Source organism: Chelonoidis abingdonii, chromosome 2 (assembly GCF_003597395.2).
Source record: "Chelonoidis abingdonii isolate Lonesome George chromosome 2, CheloAbing_2.0, whole genome shotgun sequence".
In the NCBI taxonomy this organism is placed as follows: Eukaryota; Metazoa; Chordata; order Testudines; family Testudinidae; genus Chelonoidis; species Chelonoidis abingdonii.
The window spans coordinates 70,204,991-70,230,518 of NC_133770.1; the positions used below are offsets into that span (position 1 = coordinate 70,204,991).

A 25,528-nucleotide genomic window follows, 5' to 3' on the forward strand; every position below is an offset into this window, starting at 1 on the left:
GACTGAGGGAACTATGGGATAGCTATGGAACGGCTACCCACAGTGCACCGCTCCAGAAATCGACGCTAGCCTTGGACCATGGACGCACGCCATCGAATTAACGTGCCTAGTGTGGACGCGCACACTCGACTTTATAATATCAGTTTTAAGAAACCGATTTTAGCTAATTCGATATCCCGTAGTGTAGACGTGGCCTAAGTCTCTTTTGCAGTTGTATTTCTGATATATTTGTCAGCTGAAAACTGGAGTGTCTAACTTGCAGCTGTTATAAAGCCTTGCTATTCAAGGAAAATGGCAGAAGAGCACAATACTTGAACTTGGCAGAGGTGGGTATTCCATCTCCTAGCTGTGTGATGGGGAGCTGGAAACCCTTATACCACTGGTTGCAGACCTATGGTGCTTGGCTGCTCACCTCCATTGCTTTATTAGACTAAGGATTTTCTGAAATTCTCCCATTGTTGCTCGTGCATTGTGCACTCTATCAGTGCCAGTAGTGTCTCTTGAAGTTGTTTCCAAATATCAGTCTTTCTGCAATTTGTTCAGGGCAGCAATCTTTCTGCAATTTGTTCAGGGCTATGGAAATAAGTTTCTGTATATTCAGCGTATCTTCTACATTTCTCTTTAGTCTGATGTTGACTACTCTGGCTGTGATAGTTCCATCAATTTTTGTCATTGTGCAGGGTGGGGTCCCACTCCTGTCTTCTCAGTCTACACAGCCTATTATCAGAGCTTCATTTGTTAATGACCAACATATAGTTTATTTGCATTGGTCTTTCCAGCAATCTATACATCACACCACTTACAACATCAGTTCCTGTGACAAAAGGAGTGGAGTGGAGAGGAAAGGGATGAGATCTCTCCACCTAGAGATTCTTCTTGGTTCTGGCTCTGCTAACGTGCCTTTCTCCCCCAGAACTTCTTCCTGTGCTGCCTTCCACCCTCTGCATTAATGGACTAAGATGTTAGTCCTCCTCAGCCCATTCTAATCCACTAATTAGGCACAGTCAGGGTCACATTGGGGGAGTTAATTGGTGTTTTAAGTGATCAGAGTGCTGGCTCAGCTTTTGATTCCCAGCATTCTGTCAGTCACAATTTTCTTCATAAATTATCCTCAGAATAGGCTAATTCTTAATAAATAGCTCAAAACAGTCAACCAAGGAATTCTGTCATACATCTTGGAGAATTAGTTTGGATCCTCCTACTTGATTCATGAAGCTGAAGTATTTGGCAATTTCAACAATATTTTTCCTTTATTCCTGAGTTGTACTTAAATCTTTGGCTAAAAGATGCCTGAAATGAGAACTGCACCCACATGTTATAAGTTTCAGGTTCCTTTCATTAACTTCTAGATTTCTTCTCATCTTTACTACATTTGCAACATTTCTGTGACAGAGCTGTGCACTTGACACTTCAATTTTTGTTCAGTTTGTTAGAGCTTTTACTGCTCCTACAAGTATGTTGCTGTGTGGGCATAAACCTCGTTGCCAATTCCACATATCTATTCAAGGGACATCATCATAGGACCTAATCCCATCAGCCACACCATCAGGGGCTCGTTCATCCATACATCTACTTATGTGATATATGCCATCATGTGCCAGCAATGCCCCTGTGCCATGTACATTGGCTAAACCCGACAGTGTCTATGCAAAAGAATAAATGGACACAAATTAAATGTAAAAAATTTTAACATTCAAAAACCAGTGGGAGAACACTTCAATCTCCCTGGGCACTCAGTTACAGACCTAAAAGTGGCATTTCTTCAACCAAAAAACTTCAAAAATAGACTCCAACGAGAAGCTGCGAAACTGGAATTAATTTGCAAACTGGACATCATGAAATTAGGCCTAAATAAAGACTGACTGGATGGGTCATTACCACAAACTAAAAACTATTTCCTCATGCTAATTTTCCCCCCTGCTGTTACTCACACCTTCTTGTCAACTGTTTGAAATGGGCCATCCTGATTACCACTACAAAAGTTTTTTTTCCTCCTGCTGATAATAGCCCACTTTAATTGATTTGTCTTGTTAGAGTTGGTATGGCAACCCCCATCTTTTCATGGTGTGTGTGTGTGTATCTTCCTGCTGTATTTTCCACTCCATGCATCTGATGAAGTGGGTTTCAGCCCACGAAAGCTTATGCTGAAATAAATTTGTTTAGTTTCTAAGATGCCACAAGTACTCCTTGTTCTTTTTGCTGATACAGACTAACACAGCTACCACTCTGAAACCTGACTATATTGAGCAATTTAAAAATCATTTCAGAAGTCCAGTAGTAACAGTGAAAATTTAATTCATAAATCGTCCCATAAAAAACTAACATACCAATTGTATTTTGAACAGAAACATTTTGAAATTCATAAGTAAGAGTAATCTACCCCAAACACAACATTTATGACAATATTCGAAGTCATCATTTACTAGCATAGTAATACATGGTAGGCAGTTCTTAAGATTGGTTCATAATAAATTTACTAAGTAGTTGACCAAGATAATTCAGATGTGTCCATGTCATCATCTTCAAAGTCATTGCTTTCTGAGGAGCATTTTTCATAATGTTGTTTCATTCTGATAGCCAGGCCTTGTATTTCTTTATTATTCACATTTGTTCCATTATTCACATTTGGTGCACGTTTCTTTTTTACCTAGAACTACAGGACTTTCTTGAAAATATTCCCAGATCAGGTGGTATTTGTGACCTGAACCTAAGGCAGTTTTTTTCTCCAGTTCCCAGTCGTTGACAATACTAGAGGCTGCACTCTGAAGAATATTGCTCTGTCTTCCCAGATTGTGCTGCTTCGACATCAGTGTTGCTCCTTGCGGGTTGCGCACACAACTCCTTCCCCCTTGTCACATAACTCCTCTGCCTCATCCCCACCCTACCCCCAGAAAAACAAGAACTAACAACAATCCAAGACTTTTGCTTTTGTAACTCATGTGCCTTTGCACTACAGTCTTTTGTTTAGAGAGAGAGAGAGAGAGTGTTACTGAAGAAGTTAATGGATTTCTGTTTGTTTGTATCTCAGTCTGTGTAAACATGTAAGGAGACTGAGCAAGGCCATTCATGAAGTGCCCAGAACTATCCAAAAGCAAGGGCTGATAGTTACTGGGCCTATCTGTGTTTTTCTAAGAGGTAGAGAGTTAATTTGATAACTAAACCCATCAGAGCTCAGGTAGGGAGAACCTATAAAATAGGAGTATGAGATCACCCAGGTGGGCTCAATGGATGATCCTAATGATACATGATGATGTCTCCTGGAGTCAGAGGCTAAGTCTCAATGCCTGTGATGACTTTTGCACCCAGTAACACAGCCTTTGGTTCCCCCACAGGATAAGCCCTTAATACAGTACATGACCTGTTGTGCTTGATCTCAAAAGTTGGATGTTTTTCTCCTTATTCTTTCTTCTATGATTCTATGATTCATATAAAAAAGCAGCCTTTAACTTTCTTTATATAGAAAGCAATCTTCAATATATTGGTTTTATTTAACTGTTTAAAAGATTATAATAAGTTTAGGCCCAACCCTTAACCTATTTTGTATTAAATTTGGATTTCATTTTAAACTGGTCTATTTTTAAAAAGAAAAACATCTTGTAATTTATAGAACAAAATGAAACAATCCATTTATATACAAAAGCAGTCATCCCCCCCAATAAAATCATTGATTTTTATCCCCCTTGCATAGGGAGGCCTGTGACATTCTTTATTAAAACTTACTTGAGATAAATAATATTGCACAATATTATTTACCTCAAGTAAGTTTTAATGAAGATTGTCACAGGCCTCCCTATATATGTCACAGGCCTCGCAACTTATATTTTCATGAAGTCATCATTTTGGTTGGGATACAAAAGAATTTGGTACATCAGATCAGTCTGGAAGATGAACAGTTCAGCAACCATATACATGTACTGCACTTACTGAAGGGAAGAGTGTGTGTGCTCTGAGCAGCGCGGGGAATCGTATTTTAAAAAAAAAAAGGATGACATGAGCCTTTCTTAAAATATCTTATTCTGGAAGTGTTATGTACAATTTTACTGTAAGATATTCCCAAAATCATCATTATGGGCTCGATCCTACTCCCATTGAAGGGTGAAGGACCGGCCCCTATATATTCATTCTGTTAGCATCCTGCTAGTCATATCTATGTGACTGTTTCATAGAAACTGAAATTCATGTTGAGAATATCAACACTGCCACCTAACCACCCCATGATTGCTTCTCAGACCGGACCTATCACATTCAGATCCAGCATCTTCTGGGAACACTGAGTGAAGCTTGCTGTGTGCGAGAACTTTGCAGTAACACCCCTTTCATAATGATCGTGTGGTGCAGTGCTTATTCATTCTGAAAAGTGTTCTATCTAATTCTTGTCTGTGTGAGGTTTTTGTTGCAATGTACTCTTGGAAGAAGATGGCAGGAGAGGAAAATTATTGGAATGTTCAGCTCTCTGTTTGGGGTGGGGAGGAAGACTGCCTTTGAGTTCAGTGCCTGCTTCCCATCGTGTACCCTAGCAACATTTGGAAGTATTAGTTTTGGTATGTCCAGGTTTTCTCCTAGTCATATTTTACCTTTGCTACTTCTGTAGCTTGTTAACCAGAACCTGTCAGTCAAACAATTGTTAGAGAATGTTATGACCAAGGTTTGACTCAGAACAGAAGCTACAGAAAAGATGTTGTTTTGGAAGCTCTGAGTCTCGTAGCAGACTCAACCTTCCAATATGAAAAGGTTGGCCAGACTGGAGCTCGTGTCATTTCTACATCTACCCACTTTTTCCATTTCTGTCTGCTCAAGCAAGAGCCGGTATTGTTGGTCCTCAGCTCATTAAATTGACTGTTGTCTGAACTAACCTAATTAACTGACCCTATGTTCTTTCTAAAATGTAGGCAAATAAAAGGGAGCAACCTATTTACACACACTTTTGTGTTTGATCCTGCACCTAGTGAGATCACTTAAAAACTTCTGTTTATGTCAGTGAGAACAGGATTGGTCCCATAACTTCCACTGAAATAAATGGAGCAGAATTGGCCCTTAACCTATCCATAGCAAAGATTAACAGCTTTGCTTAATTAATTATATTATGTTTTCTTTAAATATAGCCAGTGCATGTGTTTTCAAAGAAGGCTGAAGACTAGAAACAAGCCATTATTGCCCTAGAAGGAGATATTTTAGACTAAATTCAGTTTCATATTAGAATAATTGTTAATGACCTTCAAAAGCACTTTCACAAGTTTTCTTCACACATTGTGAAAACACTTACTGAAAGATCTGTCCATTTTCAGGCCACTCTAATTTTTCAAGTGAAAGTTACCAGGTACTTAAATAAGGCTTCGTAGTAGAAGCTGATTATAACTTTTACCTCTCCATGATACATGAGTACTAATGCAACTATTTTGTTAAATTCCCTTCCACCTGTGAAATTAAACTAATTTACCTCACCTACTTTGCTGATAGAGTATATAAATAAAAAAAGGCATATTGATTTAAGATTTTCTGTTTATCTTTGACTTGCCTCCCTTCTCTCACTCCGTGACATCATTGCATTGCCTCAAAGTATAAGGAGCAGTTTTATTATGCTTCTGAGACTTGTTCCCCACTTTTCTTGAAAGAGATTATTACGCTGTTTCTAAAAAGTAGTGCGTTTGTCTGATGCATATAAAATTTATCCTTGAAAGGAAGCAGACTACAGACAGATTTTCTGAGTGTAAGACATAGCTGAGTTTGGGCCAGAATTAAAATGATGTAGGTATTATGATAGTAATGCTGCTTAAATGTAAACATATGGCAGTAAGCTAATATATTCCAACACCAATATTTCTCAAAGCTGTTCCAGGAGAAAATGTTTTGAATGGGCAACACAATTTCTCTCTGCTGTAACATAGTTACAGCCTGTTTCGTGTTTGAGCTCTGTCACAGAAGGGATTCTAGAGTGAAAGAACTGTTGATAACAGCAGATAGAGCTTAAAAGTTAGAAAACCATCCATGCAAGACAAGTCCACATTTTAGCTATCTTTGCTGTACCAGTATTATAGGCAGCAGCACATACAATTGTAGGTTGATTTCTGTTTATTTTGTCAAGAGGGTATCTTTTTACTAGTTATTGCACATAGTGAGCTTTAGCATTTTCTTTAATCAGTGAGAACAGTATTGGGAGCCATAACTCCTACTGAAATAAATGGGAGCATAATTGGGCTCAATCCTTGTTCCAAAGATTCTCAGTCTAAAAATAGACTAAAGGTGCCATATCAAAGTACAGTCATGAGAGAGCGATTGGCCGTGTCTTGCTAATACAATGTGACATTAAAACGATCCTGTTTTTCTCCTAAGCTTGCTGTTGCCAGTCAGCAAGTTTCCTATAAGCATCAGGGCAGACGTGTTTCTTTAGAGGGAGTTGAATACTGCAAAGTCCTGATAAGCTAAGGAAGGGGTTCTCTGTAGTTGATCTGGTATTAAGACAGTATAGAGATAGTTATGAGAGAAGTAGACAAACATATAGAGGGAGGAAAGGGGGAAGGGAACAACTTGGAACAAAATAAGGGTAGTACTATGGAGTTATATACAAGACAGTGACAAAAAACTTGGCTTTGATGGCTAGACAAGGGAGATAGCCATTAGTGGGTGAGTTCTGTAACGTCTGGAGTGGGAGTGATGTAGGCATTCTGGGTGGTGTACATTGATAAAGATGGGAAATGATGAGGACCTGAACTCATGATCATAGTGAGGAGTTAAAAAACATTTGATACTAAACACTGATGGCTGAAAAGTTTAGAATGTAGGATTTGTTGTCAGTACAAAACTAAGATGTTGTTTGTCTTACATTGAGGTAGCTTTTCAAAGAGATGAATGGATTTTTAGTTACATGACATCTCTTGTCTTAAAAACTTAAACTTAAAAACTTATCAATTTTACCTTACGTAAGTAGATATGGTTACTGTTGTATCTGCAGTATTCCCTTTTACTTCCTCTTATATACTATGCGGAATACCTAGATTTCAAGAAATATTGATGTAAGGCAAGTGGCAGGTTTTTATGAGTGACCCTGTTATTAACTCAAACTGCTCCTTTCTGAATATTTGCCCTATTCTGTTCACATTAAAATGCTCTTTAGGAAAAACCCCATATGTGCTTTTAATTGGACTGTATAGCTATAAATTGGGTTCCCAATTGTTGTGTATTGGCATTCTGATTAAAATAGTGTCCACACATTCTCAGGGAATTATTTCCAAGGTGATTTTCATTTTTCAAATCAACAGGACTCTCCTCACAGGGAGCTGTGCAGTCTTGTTACAGCTAGTTAGTCAAATAACGTGTTCTGGTATTGCAAGGCTATTTGTGATTTAAATCAACTGTATCTTCGTTCCTAGTATTCAAGCCTATTACAGAAGCAAACAAACACACACTTCATGACATGCATATTGAAACAACTGGCAAATTCCTTGTCTTTCAAGGACATCTATAGAGCAGATTAATTGCAATTTCTAACTGTTGTTGAAAACATATCATTAGTGATGAACACCATGAAACAAAATACTCTTACAGCTTTCTCAGGAAAAATTGGGAATAAACAGCTTGCAGTGATTCTCAGAAAAGTCTGTTTGGGGTGACATACAATATTTTCAGTGTTACAGCTTTCTCTTAGTTAAAATATGACTCTGTTTAAAATGTTAGCATGCTCAGTATACAGTACTTAATTATCTAGTAATCAGTTGAATTTTATTTATCTGGCAACTTTTGCCTTTATGGGTGCCAAATATAAGGTGTTTATGTACAATAAATAGTCCAACAGAGGAATAGATCAGCACTACTATTTCAAATGTAGCTTAGTTAAGGCAGTTGTGAATTTTCTCTCATTATTTAATGTTGTGATATGCATTTTATTTTCTTCTTTTTGAAGGACTCCTGGAATCTAATCAGAAATCAAGACATTTTGATTTTTCAAAATTAAGTAGAGGTAACTAGGAGTGGGAGAATTAGTTGTATAAAATGAATAACCCAATCCGAAATAATGGGCTCCAGACTCTAGAACAGAACTCTACAGTTGTGGTTCATGTTCTGTTTATTTCTACCTTAAACATGAGATCTGAGCTGCTACATATTTATTTGTATTTTAACATATGTATCTTATACCTTGTAGTCCTAGAAAAAGGGCCAGGATTACTTTTAAATATACCTCTACCTCGATAGAACGCTGTCCTTGGGAACCGAAAAATCTTATTGTGTTATAGGTGAAACCGTGTTATATCGAACTTGCTTTGATCCACCAGAGTGCACAGTCCCGCCCCCCCCGGAGCACTGCTTTACCGCGTTATATCCGAATTCATGTTATATCAGGTCATGTTATATCGAGGTAGAGGTGTGATAATCTTTAGTTTGTCTAGCTCAGCTTTCTGTTAACTGGAAGTAAAAGCTACAGTTAAATTTCTGTGGTATGGTCTATGTTAATGCAGACATTGGGTTCTTCCTCCTCACTCAGTGTCAAAGGCAAGAAGATCACCTGTTGTGACCCAGAATCTAAGGCTTTCTCCTCTTTTTCTCCAGTTTGGTCCCTTGCTCAAAGCAACATGCAAAAGGAGTTCTCCGCTTCTCTCAAACTGAAAACACTTTTAAAAAAAAAAAAGTGGGTGAGGGAACCCCTCCTCAACTGTGCTTGTTGAAGTAACTCTTTCCCGGGTGGGTTATCCTAAGGGGGATTTTTGCTGTAGCGCTTATGCAGATGACTGTTCAGCACAGGGAACATGGTCTCTCAGAGAAAAGAAAATTTCAAGTAAAACGTATAATTTGATCCACTAAAACAATTGCTGTCTGTTGGATCAGAGAGCAGAGACAGCAGTGAACAAACTTTGCAGCAAACCTGCTGCCTAGCATTCCTTATACACTTCACCAGGGACTATTGACTGAAAGTGCAGGCATTTATGGGTGCATCCCTGATTATAGAGTGCCAAATTGTTAAAGTATTTAGGTGCCTAACTCCCACTGATTTCTGTGGGAGTTAGGTGCTTACATATCTTTACAAATCTGTCCCTGGCTGCTTAGAGCAGGGCTTCCGTAAGAAACTGTCTAGAAAGAGCTGGTGAAGAAGTCAGTGGTTCCCTTTCTTTCTACTCCTTCACCTTCCAACTCCCTCTTCTAGTTTGGCCTTGAGTCTCTTGTTCTTCCTCTATAGGATATTTTCTCTCTACAGATCAAGCTACAAAAAGGCAATTATAAGGAACCAATCTGGAAAAGCAGAGAGAGAGTACACAGAGAACAGAAAATATTGGATGGTGATTGGTTGTCATCCTGAATGTCAGGGTGAGGAGGAGGAAACAGCATCCAGATTGTCTTGACCAAACCATAGAATGTGAATTAGCTGGTAAATAGGAATATTTTTTTCCCCTTTCCTTTGACAAACAGTGGGCTAATGGTAAACCACAGTGTGTTTTATAAACCTCTTCACAAATCCCAAACCACCAACACCACATTCCTCCTTCCTTCATGCTAAGTTTGGAGCATCCATCTACCTGGTACCAACAAGGAAAACAAAGTTATGCAAAAACTAATAATAGATGTTTAAATAATGTTTGTGACTTCAAAACTAAATAGTCCAGAGTTTAAGCGCATATCTTTCAAAGATACAACTGTACCAATCATGATTAATATTTTAAGACAATTTTATAAATATATGTTTGAACAGTTTAATCTGATATTTTCTCTGCAGATGATTCAGACCATCAAGACTCTGATTGAAACTGCAAATAGTGTATATGAGAAGATAGTACAGTGTCAGAAGGCAGGTGAGTGCAGGCTGTCTTTCTGAAAAATTAAAATACAGTAAGGCATTTCTCCTCTATTTTGATTTTTTACAAAACCTTAGATTGGGTTCATTTATTTCACTAATGCACAAAACAAAATTATTCAAATTTATGCAGGCACAAAAGCAGCAAAAATGGACCTACTTAATACTGATTTAATCATGGACAGTGGGGTCTTTGGCATTTCAACTGAATTTTGGAAATCATTCTTTTTAATCCTTTTAACTTTTATAATGGACAGTAGCCTGCTGACACATTCAATTTTAATAAAGCAAAGATAAAGTGTAGAAAATACACATTGATATATTTATGAATGAGAGATACTGCGCTATTCCTACACACATTCAAGGCCATGCTTTTTAAGTGTATGCCCGAGGTGTTGCTCAGTATGCTGATATAGGGGGAAGGGTATAATGTGCACACTGTGGGTCTAAACAGTTGCTACCTTCTGGAATGTACTTGATGTATTTTAATGCCAAAGTGGTTAAAACATTGTGTTTTCTTAATTGTTCATTAGACTGTGGAAAATATAAAATACACATCATTAGACTTTTGTTATGTTGAGGATATATGAAAGATTAGGGAGGCATATTTTTTACAATAACACCTGTATCAGTGATTCATTTCTCACCATTTTCAATTTGTAGTTTTACTCAAATATCATATGGTTCATTTGGGTTAGATGAAGCCCAGGAGCATCAAATGAATTGCCGCAAAATGCCATAAATTAGTTTAGCTGGGATAAGAACCCAGGTTTTCTTGGCTCTTGGTCATTTGATCAGTTGGCAGCCTTCTTCAGGAGGTCATCTAGTCCAATCCCCTACTCAAAGCAGGACCAACACCAGCTAAATCAAGCCTTAAATTCCAATCCCAGATCTGACAATTATTTCCTCAGTGACCTTGGACAGCTTCCCCATCTGCAAACTGAGAATAAGAATACTTACCTTACAGAAATGCTAATGTTTTTAACAGCCATGCCATCTTGGAAGTCTGAGGTTAATACACATGAGTATACAAGTGTACGGCATATCTATGGAAATTATGTTGTGCTGTTGCACTAATGTGATGAATCTGCATGGACAGAAGAGTTAGAAGTACTGAATAAAGAAAAACACTGTTGATGTTTGAATCATGTACTGTACTGTATTAGTGTGACAATTCATGTAAATATGGCAAATGGCTGGTCTGAAAAGTTGATAATGTAAATAAGCCCTTTGTAAATAAACCCTGAGATTGTTTGATGTGAAGAACTGATGGAGAGAACTTAGGCCTGGTGTATGCGGTGAGTTGAAGTGTGGCAAGCTAGAGTGGGAAGGTGCTGATGTCTTTCCCCACTGCCTCCCTTCTGCCGGAGCATTTCATGTGTAACTACATACCGCAGTGTGGACACAGCCTGCTTTTCGCTGTGGGTAGTAGCTACACATACACTCTGCGCCGCTGCCAGTGGAGTGGAGTGTTGATGTAACCAGAGAAAATAAAAAGGGAGTGATCCTGAAGAAAACCTTTTCAAAGTCAGTATGTTATAGGTTAGTTAAAAATGGAGGAAAAGAGACACATTAATGGGAAAGGTGAACATTAAGGAGAATAATGCCCTGCATCAGCGCTACCCTTTGGAGAGGTACAGTGCATAGCATAGGTATAAATAGCAGCGTAGACTGTAAGGCAATGTGTAGAGGTGAGTAGAGCAAGGATGTGGCTGAACCCTGGGAGTACGTACCGTACACAGCTCTCTACTTACCCATGCAATGCCTTTTTAGCAGTGCAGTGCCCCACTGCTTCCTCATTGCTGAAGTCTTTCCTCGGCACAGTGAAAGGCTCCAGCAGTGGGACAAGTCTCCAGCAGCTCCCAGCTCGGCAGTGAGGAAAGGCTTGACAGCTGGGAGCTGCCACAGTTTTTCCCCACCACAATGAGAGATTCTCTGGCAGGGAAGCAATGGGGACAGTCTCTGGCAGCTGTCAAGTCTTTTCTCGCTGCCTCCCCACTGCCAAGCCTTTCACTGACATGTTGCTGCACACTGCAGTGTGGATACAGGCTGCTTTTCACTGTGATGTGTAGCTACACATACCCACATATACTGCCGCCACTGATGTGCGTCATAGACATAGTCAGAAAGATGTGGACAAATTGGAGAGAGTCCAAAGAGAAACAAAAATGATAAAATATTTAGAAAACCACGCCTATGAGGAAAGATTTAAAAAAAACTGCATGTTTAGTCTTGAGAAAAGAAGTCTGAGGAGGAACCTGATAACAATTGCAAGTATGTTAAAGGCTGTTATAAAGAGGATGGTGATTGGTTGTTCTCAGTGTTCACTGATGGTAGGACAAGAAGTAATGGGCTTAATCTGAAGCAAGGGAGATTTAGATTAGATATTAAGAAAAATTTTCTAACTATGCGGCTAGTGAAGGTCTGGAATAGGCATCCAAGGGAGACTGTGGAATCCCCATCTTTGGAGTTTTTAAGAACAAGTTGGACAAATATCCATCAAGGATGGTCTTGGTTTACCGCTCAAGGGGCTGGACTTGATGACCTCTTGATGACTTGATGACCTCTCAAAGTCTCTTCCAGCCCTACATTTCTATGATTCTATAAATATTGAAGTGAGACTTTTTGGTGTTATTTAAATAAGTATAGAATATCAGGGTTGGAAGGAACCTCAGGAGATCATCTAGTCGAAACCCCCTGCTCAAAGCAGGACCAGTCCCCAACTAAATCATCCAAGCCAGGGTTTTGTCAAGCCTGACCTTAAAAACCTCTAAGGAGGAGCTTCCACCCCCACCCCCTAGGTAATCCATTCCAGTGCTTCACCACCCTTCTAGTGAAAAAGTTTTTCCTAATATCTAACTTAAACCTCCCCCACTTCAACTTGAGACCATTACTTCTTGTTCTCTCATCTGCTATCACAGAGAACAGTCTAGATCCATCCTCTTTGGAACCCCCTTTCAGATAGTTGAAAGCAGCTATCAAATCCCCCCTCATTCTTTTCTTCTGCAGATTAAATAATCCAAGTTCCCTCAGCCTCTCCTCATAAATCATGTGCTCTAGCCCCCTAATCATTTTTGTTGCCCTCTGCTGGACTGTTTCCAATTTTTCCACATCCTTCTTATAGTGTGGGGCCCAAAACTGGACACAGTACTCCCAGGTGGGGCCTCACCAAAAGTATCCTACAGTACAACACATTAGGCTTAATTCCTGATTGTGAAATAGGAAATAGGATCTGCTGTCTTGGACAGCTTCACCCCTACAGAGTCCCATTGACGTACATCTTAAAATAGATAAGCTGATCCAAACCTTTACATAGTGGAGATGTCCAAAGACTTCATCTACAACTCTGTTAATTTCCTGGTTTCAGCAGATGCTTGTTCCATTAGGGTTTTGTCAGTTTTCTGGATTCTGGAACTGTCAGGTTTTTGGATTTTTGATGAGAATGAATTTCTTCATGGGATAGCATATTAACTCAGTAAAAGCTTATATGCTTTTATAATTAGTGTCTTTGTAAGTACAAGGAAATTGCACTATTATCATGTGTCGGAGAAGAACAAGAAGAGAGTTGCTAAAATAAGAATAAATCCGCATCCTCACAAGCTGCGAACATACAGTAAATTTATATTGTCATTAACAAGATTAGTAGGAAAATCTTATAACTGGACTCGTTCTCTTAATTAAACCAATTCCAGGTTTAAGTGAATAATAAGATTATTGTGTATCTGTTAAAATTCAAAACTAATTCTGAAGTAAGTCAATAATTTTGCTCATTTTGGTAACAATGCATTGAATAAGCTAGAGTTTTGCTCTTGTTCTGATTTATCCCATAGTGATGCTTTTGCACCTGTTTTATACTTTATGAAAGCAAAAATTGAAAGGTATAAACTTTTTGGTAAGCTGGATGTTTTCCTTATTATTTTTAAGTTTCAACAAAATCCAAATGGCTCAGTTGGTTTTCCAAAAATCAACCCATTGCTTTCAGCTGAACACAGTTGTGTTTCTCTGAATAAAATATCTGCATTCTTACAGGAAGTTTTTATGTGATAAATAATGAAGACATGTAGTAGAGTAAAACCTCAGAGTTACAAACACCAGAGTTATGAACTGACCGGTCAACCACACTCCTCCTTTGGAATTGGAAGTACGCAGTCAGGCAGCAGCAGAAACACCAAAAAAAAAAAAAAAAAAAAAAAAGCAAATACAGTACAACACTTTGGTAAAAGTAAACAACAGAAAAAAAAAAAAGGAAAGCAGCATTTTTCTTCTGCATAGTAAAGTTTCAAAACTGTATTAAGTCAACGTTTAGTTGTAAACTTTTGAAAGAACCACCATAATGTTTTGGTTCAGCGTTACGAACCTTTCAGAGTTTCAAACAACCTCCATCCCTGAGGTGTTCATAACCCTGAGGTTATACTGTAAGTCAATATTGCTTTGGTTCCCATTCCATATCCATTACCGTTTATCATTCTTTGAAAGTTTAAAATTCTTGACATAGATCTTCAGCTACTTTAAATCAGCGCAGCTCCATTGACTTTGATGGGGCTATACTGACCTGCAGCCACTGAGGATCTCATCCCTAATCACTTTTTTCATTTCCAACACCATAACAATATGCTGCATTTATGTAGATCACTTATACATAAAAACTTTGAGATAATCTTTGTGGAAGAGAAAGGGTAACTAGAAAACTCTTTTTATTGAGATTTAGAATTAAATGATACAGGTTTTTACTAATTGAGAGAATACTTCTGATTTTGAGGTGTTTGTTTACTCCAGCTTCCCAAGTTTAGACGATTCAAATTGATGTGTATGCACGCGCGCATATCTACAGTGAAGACAGAATGAGAAAACACCTGATGCTCAAAGGTGAAATTGATGATTGTCCATCAGGCTTGTTACAGAGGAATAGTGTAAATCTAGTTTCCACAGCAGTCCACCAGGCATAGCTCTCAAATCTGTAATTTAAATAAGTAGATGCAGTTATAAAAGCGAGACAGGGCCATGTAGCTGCTTTAGTTTTCTGCTACCCTCTTGCCCAGTCCATGGATCTTCCCAGGCACACTAGTATCAAAATGTGCCTCCTTGCTTATTTTAGCATAGATTGGTGGTGTGTGCCAACACCAGATTTACTGGGGGATTGCTCACAGTGAGATAGGGTGAGCAAGATTTTTATATACCACACATTACCTTTAAGGTGGAGTATGAAGTAAGGTGAATCATGGATGGTCTTATCCCCAGCCACAAAAGGGTCTACATTTATTTTCTGTTATTCAGATGCTAAGTTTCAACTTGCAGAGGTGAGAAAAGCTTTAAAAATTGGTTAATTCATCTTATTCATCTTCCTAATAGTGCAAGATTGATCCTTACAGTTTGTAGTTTCATAGGGTGAGATTCTGTGCTGCACCAGTAAGAGTTGTAGCACAGAGGTAAGATGGGCTAAGGTGACTTTAAGCCACTTTTGCACCCTCTCAATCCATGTTGTGGCTGGATAAGGGAGCAGGTGTGATTTGTCCAAATTACAGCAGCCTCCTGTACCCTCCTAGTACCCGCAGTCTCCACAGTACCATGTGCTGTGGCTCTGCCCCAACGTGCTTCTCCCAACTTCCGATATCCCTATTTCAGGGCTAGAAAAGGGGTCTTCCAAAGACAGGCTGAAACAGCAGAATTTTCTCCCAGCCAGAACTCAGGCTTTTAGAGATTATTTACACAGCTCCAGCTCTGTTCATCTGGCATACAGATGCTGAAGCTCACCCATAGATTTTAATACAAAAATGGACCCATTATGATTATTTAGTTTGATCTCCTACTTAATATAGGACATAGAACCTCTCCGGTAATTCCTGCATCAAGCCCATAATTTCAGGTTGAGCTATAGCAAATATTTTAGAAAGATATTTAATCTTGATTTTAAAACTTAAAGTGATGCAGAATCCCCATGTTTCTAGGTAAATTGTTCCAATGGTTAATTACCCTCATTTTGGGAAATGTGTTGCTTATTTCTAGTGGTAATTTGTCTAGCTCAACTTCCAGCTGTTGGAACTTGTTATGACTTTGTCTGCTAGATTAAAGAACCCTCTGTTATCAGAAATCTTCCTTCCTTGTAGGTACTTCCAGATAGTGATCATATCACCACCTAACCTGCTCTTGGATAAATGTAACAGTTTGAGCTTCGTAAGTTTCTCACCATAAGGGAGGTTTTCCTATGCTTGGATCATTCTTATAGATCTTTTCTGAACCCTTGCCAATTTCTCAAAACTCTTTTTGAAGTATGGACATCAGAGCTGGGCATAGTATTCCAGTGATGGTCTCATTAATGCTGTATGCCAGATTAATTCCACTTCCTTGCACCCACTCTATATTCCTTTGTTTATACATCCAAGCATTGCATTAGCCCTAACATCACACTGGAAGCTCATGTTCAAATGGTTATTTGGCTGACCTCTAAGTCCTTTATACAGTCAGTTTCCAGGACACAGCCCCCGATAGTGTGTGACTTGTGTTCTTAGTTCCTAGATGTATGGTCATATATTTGGCTGTATTAAAATACATGTTGTTCAAATGATCCCAGCTTAGGATCACTCTGTATAACAGATGTGTCCATATCATTATTTACCACTTGACCAATTTTTGTGTCACCAGGCTACTTTACCGACAATGATTTTATATTTTCTTCTGGATGATTGATAAAGATATTGAATAGCACTGGGCCAAAAACAAATACGTATAGCACCACAGTAGAGAAACCCCTAATGAATGATGATTCCCCATTTAATATTACTTTTTGAGATCTATCCGTTTTAGACTATTTAATTTGTGTTACATTGATTTTATATAGAGTGCTTATTTTTTAATGCAAATATTTTATGGTGCTAAATCCAGTGCTTTACAGAAATCTAACGATGTTATGGCAACAGTTACCTTTATCAACCAAACTGGTACTCTCATAAAAAAAATTATATCAATTTCGTTTGACAAGACCTATTTTCCATAAAACTATATTGATTGGCATTAATTATGCTACTGTCTGTTACTTCATTATTGATTTCTCCCTGTATCAGTGTTTTCATTATTTTGCCCTGGATCAATGTCACCTATCCAGTCTTCAGTTAACCAGGGTGTCCTATTTAACTTTTAAATATATTGGCACACCATTAGCTTTCTTCCAGTCCTCTGGAACCTCTTTAGAGTCTAAAGATTTGTTAAATAGCAACATCAATGGTTTCGAGCAGTGGTTCCCAAACTTGTCTGCCGCTTGTGCAGGAAAGACTCTGGCAGGCCGGGCCAGTATGTTTACCTGCCGCATCCGCAGGTTCGGCCGATCGCAGCTCCCAGTGGCTGCGGTTCGCTGCTCCAGGCCAATGGGAGCTGCTGGAAGCGGCAGCCAGTATTTCCCTTGGCCCGTGCTGCTTCCAGCAGCTCCCATTGGCCTGGAGCAGCGAACCGCGACCACTGGGAACCACAATTGGCCAAACCTGCATACGCAGCAGGTAAACAAACCGGCCCAGCCTGCCAGAGGCTTTCCCTGCACAAGCGGCAGAACAAGTTTGGGAACCACTGGTTTAGACAGCTCCTTTGCAATTCTTAAAAAAAATTCTTGGCTGCAAGTTATCTGATTCTGCAGATTAAAAATATGTAATTTTAGTTACTGTTTAACATCCTCCTTAGCTACTGTTGGAATAGGAATATTTCATTGCCACTGTAAGATGTGACTACATCATCCAGCCTCTTTCCAAAAGCAAAGAAGAGAGCTCTATTGAGCCACTTCTACCTTCTCCGTATCATTAGTGAATAATATTTGTTAATAATAAAGTGTGGACATTGTAATAAAGTCTGGTGGTGTTTGATTTCTAGGCATCCATCTGTCTGCTGTGAGAAACAGGAAGCCCTGAGGCAATGAATTTTTTCCACCTTTATGACTTTAATCTTTATGTTGTACATTTCATGAGAGTGTAGTTTTATCTGAAATAGTTTGTGGGCCAGTTAACATTAATTTGCTTTTAAAATTTCATCCTATTATTTATGTGATTTGGACAATTTTTAAAAGTAATAATGATCAAACTAATTTTTTAATTTATAAAACTATAGGTGATTTAATAGCTTCCTATTTAATTCACATACCTGTGGAAAAAGCTTTTAAACTATGACAAGTGAGTTTACAGTGATGGGAATGATGTAATCTGAAAAGCTTCTATCGACTCCTATAAATAAGTGGTGATTTTTCCAGTAGAATCCCTCCCAAGTTATTTGCCACCTGAATAAAAATTTCACTTAGCCTTCTCTGTCACTGGTGCTAGGCATTTTGCTGGACTTTGTCACTTAAAGAAAATCCAGTTCCAAGTTCTTTTGTGACCATACAAAATCTGTTTTGAGGAAGAGTTTGCTGTGTTCCTTCTAGAGATTTGAAGAGAGAGAAAAGATCATGAATCACCCACTGGAGCAGAAACTCTATCACTATATTAATCAATACTGTTGATTCTGAAGTGGAAAAGAAAGCCCTCATTCCAAACATAATTTGTTTGTTTATTTTATTCACTGTCAACTTTGAGTTTTGCTTTCCCTGGAAGTAAGGTTGAGAACTGTTAAGTTTTATTTCATGCAATTATTATTATTTTAATTCACTGCAAACAATGCTATACTGCTGCATTAAGCGTTAAAGCTGAAACTTTCAAAGCTACTGAAAGGATTTTGATGCTCAGTTCTCATTATTTTTAGTGGAAATTGGGCATCCAAATCCCTTAGACAGCTTTGAAAAAATCTCAGTCTAAATGTTTTGCAGTGTTAAATTTGTAACGTCTAAAATCAAATACTAGCCAACTTCTCTGAGTGACTGCACATGTGAAGCCTGCTCTTTGTGTGTGTGTGTCCTGCACATATTCACTGGAAATTTTTCCCTTAGTGATATCCATTGGGGCAGCACAAGCACCCTCGGTTGATGCTCATCACTGGTGTAAATTATTAATACTTGGTACAAATATCCCAAAATGGAACTGGTTATTCTGAGGATGGAACATTGGCACTTCACAGCTGACATACCTAATAGACTGGACCGCACCAGAAATGTATTTTGTCTGATGCTCTAGGTATATTAAGCAACTGCAAAATGATAAATAATGTGTAGTGTCTCATTTGCAAATTAATAATGATACAGGCTTCTACATCTGTCTGATAAGTTGTTTCTGTCTGATAAGAATTGTTAGCAGTTACTGTAATTATTACAGTTTAGGCTTCAGAAAGTGAACCTAAATTGTAAGCCATGAATTATTCTGACAACTGATGGCTCAAAATTCCTGTCAGCCAGTTACATCATTCAATTTGCCTTGTATGTTTTATCAATTAAAAATACAGTTTTTGTTTGAGTATGTCATAGCAATGACATTCCAGTATGTGAACTGTCATATCAGTTCATGCTTAGTTTAGTTGGCGGCATCAACTTTTCATCTCATCCATCACAATACACTAGATGTGAATTAATGTAAAACAGTTCATGCCCTGTCGTGTTGTATAGCTTACAACAGATACATCTGCTACAACAGATGGGTGGAGGAATTAGATGGCAATCATTTTGTGTGTGTGTGTGTGTGTGTGTGTGTGTGTGTGTGTGTGCGCGCGCGCCAGAGAGAGAGAAGGAGATGGTGGGTAGTGGGGGGGACTTGAAAATGCAGAGTATCCAATGTGCATAGGGAAAGCACAGAGTGATTTGCTGTGAAAGGAAAGAACTTGATAATCTAGAAATAATTAAGTGTTGATTATTAGAGAGCTTTAGATGTAAGGTGAAAATTTGTTGCAATTTGGAGCAGACATGTATGCTGTGAGAATCACTGAGTAAGAACTGGCAGTGTTTTGTTCATACTTTCAGCTCTGATGTTGATCCATGCTAATCTGTTATCCTTTCCTTTAACAACTATAGACTATTAACATGACCTGAGTTGTGAAGGTAGGGTAACTTGTAAAATGACACTGTTTCTCTTCCTAACCAAGTCCTTCATGTTAAGGACCAGATTTTCAAACACTGACTTCCATTTTTGCACTCATTAAAATGTGCTCTGCCCTCCACATTTCCCACTCAGAAGTATTTTGTTACATGAGATAGTGAACAAAAAATATTTAGGAAGGTTTAAGCCTTGTGCATAAATTAGTGAACAGTGCATGTGAGTTTGCTTAAAGTCCTTTGTTTTTAATTTGTTTATCTGGTGCATGAATTGCCTTATTTGTGTATTATATCTTGTAAGTAAATGCTATATTTATTCAAATAAGTGATTGATGCAGTCTTAAGGCAGAATTGCTATCCATCAGCTGAAGGGCAGTATCTAAAGTAACCCTATCTGCTTCAAAAGTTGAGAGGACAAGTGTGTATTTTTTTAAATTAGTCTCTGAGTCCCCAAAAGGCTATAATGTAAGTCAGAAGGAGTAGTTGACTATGTGCAGGTGATACTGTGATTTACATTGAGGTGCTATTGTACAGTGAAACCAAGTTTGGATGGATGTTAAGGGATGGTATTTATAACAGGAGGTGAGCTCCTAGGGCTTAATTCACCTATGCTGGTGACAAACCCTTGTGTCCCTGGGGACAATTGTTCACAAAAGTGAATTCATCCTGGAGGAAGTCAGTTGTATTCACTGCTGTCTTCCCTGAAAGGACCTTCCAGGGAAAGGCAGATTTGATGTATTCTGTGATGGGGCAGAGGCCGCCTGTGAGGCTGAATCACTTTTTGGGCTGTGTTGGCCAGCCCTTAATCCCTTAATGATTGGGTGGGGGCTTGGTTATCAGATATTTAAACTACTGGTGCTCCCACAGACTGACTTTTTGCTACTGAAGACCCATAGCCATGGCTCTTCAGGAAAAAATCCAGAAGAGACTCAGAAGTCATATTCTTAAACCCTTGGATTACTTATCCTTGGGGCCCTACCAAATTCACAACCATGAAAAATGCATCACGGACCCTGAAACCTGGTGTCTCACCATGAAATCTGATCTTTTGTATGCTTTTACCCTATACAATGCAGATTTCACAGGGGAGACCAACCTTCTCAAACTGAGGGTCCTGACTCAAAAGAGAGTTGCGGGGGGGGGGGTCACAAGGCTATTTTAGGGGGACCACAGTATTGCCACCCTTACTTCTGCACTGCCTTCAGGGCTGGGTGGCCGGAGAGCAGCAGCTGGTGGCGGGGCGCCCAGCTTTGAAGGTGACGCCCCACCAGCAGCAACGCAGAAGTAAGACCAGCAATACTATACTATGTCTTCTTGCTTCTGCACTGCTGCCTTCAGGGCTGGGGAGCTAGAGAGTGGCAGCTGCTGACTGAGGGCCCAGCTCTGCAGACAAGTAAGGGTGGCAATTCTATACCATGCCATTCTTTCTTCTGCACAGCCACTGGCGGCAGCTCTGCCTGCAGAGCTGGGCTCCCAGCCAGCAGCCACTGCTATGCAACTGCCCAGCTCTGCAGGCAGTTCCACTGCCTGCAGCTGTGCAGAAATAAGGGTAGCAGTACTGCAAACCTCCCTACAATAACCTTGCGACCCCCCTACAACTCCTCTTTGGGTCAGGACCCCTACAATTACAACACCATGACATTTTAGATTTAAATAGCTGAAATAATGAAATTTACAATTTTTAAAATCCTATGACTGTGAAATTGACCAAAATGGACTGTGAATTTGGTGAGTAGGGCCCTACCTATTCTGTTTAGCAGAATCTCATCTTTGTAATAATTGTTTTTGATAAAGTTAACTGAGAGAAGTTTGAATGTGCACAAATTAGTCTGTTTATTCTTGGTGCAGTTACAATGGTTAATATAATAAAGAACCACTAAAGAGCTTTCAGTTAGCACAGAATGTGGTAAGTTCCCTAATAATGTGGTGGGTCCATGTGAGCATATTACATCTCTGATTCAGGAACTGCACTGGCTTCTCATCTCCTTCTGAAATAATTTAAGGTGTTGGTTTTAATCTATGAGGTTTGCTATGGTTTGGGATCTAGCTAATTTATGGATTGTATGTCGTTTTATGTGCTATCATAATGACTGGGATCACTGGAGTGCTAGTTCCCTCTGGTGGTCTGCTGGAGCCAGAGTTTGCACCTTCAGACGCATCATTTCAGTCAAGTATTTGATTGGCACATCACTCAGTCCAGCATCTGATTGGCTCTTCAGCAGTGCTAGGTTGCTGTTTTTAATTATTAATAATGATAGCTATCTTTCATTCTGGGAAGTGTTATACTATATTGTGAGCCATTTGAACTAATGGATTGTGGTGTTTAATTTACCAGTTAAGCCTAGATACTATGACAAGAGGTTTATAAAAAGTCATTCAGAGATAAATTGTTACAAACCCATCTGCAGATATTGGGGGGAATGCAAGGAGCCTCTCATCCAACCTTGAATGACCCACACAAAGGCCTGTCATGGTTTTACTGCTTATTTATGTGCATCTCCAGAGGTGCCCGTTGACTCAAGGAAGGCAGTGGTGCAGTGGCTTGCCAGCATGCAGTGAGCCACCTGCACTGAACAAAGCAGACTGCATCATTCCAAATGCACCTGGCTGCTCAGGGAGAGGTTGTACTACCCTGAAACATTGTCTCTCCACATGTGACAGTTTTGCTCCACATTATCCCCTATTCCTACTCAGGCCAGTGTCTAAACGTTTCAGTTTGACCCTAATCATGCTGAAGTAGAGTTGTAGCGTGGAATGAGCTATAGCCTAAATCAAGAACAAAATCTTCTTTTTAGACGTAGTATAGCTTGAATTAAGTGTGGCATTTTCTCATATCTAAAAGTTTGGTCCTGGCAAAGAAAACCTGATATTCTTACTCTCTGAGAGTAACAGTGTGTTTTATATATTTTGCTGGGGGTTTTCCTTGCACAAACATAGTGAATCATTAACAGCTGAAAGTTGCTTTAGCATTCTTGGGAATCACATGTAATCCTCATAATCTCTCAGAAACATTAGCTTGTTGTCAATTTTTGAGAGCTGTCAGCAAAGCTAGAAAAGATGGGTAACTTGTGCTTTGTGAATTAGACAGATGGTATATACAGGAATACAGCTCTGAATAATCTAATAATTCAGGTTTAGTGTAGTCTAGTGTCTTATCAATTGGATAGTCCAAAATATTAATGAGCTAAGAATAATAAAAGTAATTAAACCTGCTTGAGTATTAGATTCATTTCATATATATTAATGAGCTAAATTTGAACTTTCACTTATAAAAAAAATTATATCCTGCAAAAACAATGTTTTCTATGTCTCCAGTTAATATAGTCTTTATTTAATTTTATAGATGTGTTTTCACTACAAGTATATATTAGTTTAAGGAGTTTTTACATAATTTTGTGCAAATATGCATTTCCCATTTCATTTATTTCTGAATGAGAAGCCACGTCCTTCCTCCTTCGTTCCCTTCTCTCTCTTCCCCGCATCAATTTAAAGTCATTTGTCTGTTACTGTTTTGTTGTTTTTTTCAATCAGTTGTTAGCTGGTAGTAATGCAAGAAATGGCCAGAAAGAATCACAAACAAAACAAGCAGCCATTTGGTGCCCTGTTTACCTGGGGCTTCTGCAACTCACACAGAGCTCAGTCCTGCCAAGTGCTGAACACTCTGGTCTTGATCCAGCAACTCAGCTTTAAACATGTGAATAGGCACACTGACCTCAACGGGACTATGGCTTAAATGCTTTGATGAATCTGGGCCATAATGCTTAGTACCTTGCAAAATCATGTCTGTACTGAGTTTAGTTCTCTCTCCAGCTGTGGGACTGGAGAGAGAGGCAACACCACAGCATCTTTCACACCTCTCACTATACAGCAACAGAACTGGAAATGGAGGTAATTCATGGACTCATCTTTCTCCCTTCAAACAGCTTGAGGCCCTGCAAATTGTGAAGTGTGTTCCAGTCAATAGCAATGTCAATGCACAGTACTTTCAATACTAATATAACATAGTAGCACTGCTGATAATCCAGTGTGAGTTATGGTAGATTTTATATAAATGACCTTAAAATATTCTGATACAAGTTAATCCTGTGGGAAAACTAGCATCCATTAAGTACATTCAGTCAGAAATATCTGTTTGTTGCAACGTTTCTAACATTTTGAAATGCATATTTTTCCCAAGAGCAAAACATTTTTGCAAAAGCTTCAAGGACTGATTCAGATCTGAATCAAAATGAAGCTGTAAAAGATAGAACCATGGTTTGAAGATATAAAAATAATGTTAATGTTAGTGCTTGTTGATTTTGTAATAGAATGAAAGCAATACAGAGGACTGATTCGCACAAAGTGTGAGATTAGTTACACCATACTCCTTTCCTAGTGTGTTAGCCCTTCTCAAAGACTATATATGTTAAAAGAAAGAGTTGCCAGTAATTAATAGAAAATTAAATTATTTAATTTTACTAGATTATTTTAAAACTTGTTATCCTATTTTAATTAAGATTGGTGGTTTAGGATTGGATGTTTTTGTTTTGCCTCTTAAAATATTTTGGGGTGTATGTAGGCTGGTGTTCATGAAGGTGAGACACATCACATGGTCTTAATCCAGGTTTACTTGGCAGCTGGCATGGCTTTTCCTGAGCTGGTAGAAAGCAAACTTTGGTCATAGTCAAGTGTATTGTAAAAATTCAAGACCATAGTTTCTGTTCTCCTGAAGCCACTCTGCAGAGTGTACATGGCACAAAATGGCAATGAAAATAGCTGAAAATAATTAGTGGAGAATTCCCCTTGGGGAATTTTCCATCAGCTCTACCATCTCCTACTGCTACACCACTCCCATCCCAAAAGTTGGGGAATGAGGGTACTTGTCGAAGGTTTTCTGGGTGTGAGCATGCATGCATGATAGGGAGAGAGGGATGAATCAGAGCCTCACTATGCCTGACTCTCAACTGGCATAGAATTCATTTTGGGGGTGGGCAACTGAGAATTAGAGACCTGCAACCAGTTCATTGCAGCAGCCACTGGTCAAAACACCCAAGCTCAGTCATAGTGCAGAATTAGCCCTAACGCTACCTTTCCAATCCCCAAACATCAGTCCAATCTTGAGTAAACTTGCTTATGCTCTGAACTCCATCATTCTGAGAAAGTACAGGAACAGATCTGTACAGACACATGCCTAGAACCCCGACCAGGTGTATTCTATTTGCTACCCAAGATAAACCTGGAAATCCTGGACACCCCATCATTTCAAGCATTGGCACCTTAACAGCAGGATTGTCTGGCTATGTGGACTCTCTCCTCAGGCCCTATGCTACCAGCGCTACCAGCACTCCCAGCTATCTTCGAGACACCACTGACTTCCTGAGGAAACTACAATCCATCAGTAATCTTCCAGAAATCACCATTTTGGCCACTATGGATGTGAAAGTCCTCTACACCAACATTCCACACAAAGACGGATTACAAGCCATCAGGAATAGTATCCCAATAATATCATGGCTAACCTGGTGGCTGAACTTTGTGAGTTTGTCCTCACGCACAACTATTTCACATTTGGGGACAATATATACCTTCAAGTCAGTGGCACTGCTATGGGTACCTGCATGGCCCCACAGTATGCCAACATCTTTATGGCTGACTTAGAACAACGCTTCCTTAGCTCTCATCCCCTAACGCCCCTACTCTACTTGTGCTACATTGATGACATCTTCATCATCTGGACTCATGGAAAAGAAGCCCTCAAGGAATTCCACCGTGATTTTAACTATTTCCATCCCACCATCAACCTCAGCCTAGACCAATTCACACAAGCGGTCCATTTCCTAGAC

At 39.1% G+C, this 25,528-nt stretch overlaps 1 protein-coding gene across 5 annotated transcripts in view; it reads left to right on the forward strand.

Moving 5' to 3' along the window:
* The window catches only part of PLCL2 (phospholipase C like 2), a 194,443-nt gene that overhangs the window by 148,496 nt on the left and 20,419 nt on the right, over positions 1-25,528 (forward strand). For all 5 annotated transcript variants that reach the window (XM_075062434.1, XM_075062433.1, XM_075062436.1 and 2 more), the window contains one exon: positions 9,701-9,776. In XM_075062434.1, the coding sequence (XP_074918535.1) occupies positions 9,701-9,776 (76 nt within the window). The remainder of the gene's footprint in view (positions 1-9,700; positions 9,777-25,528) is intronic.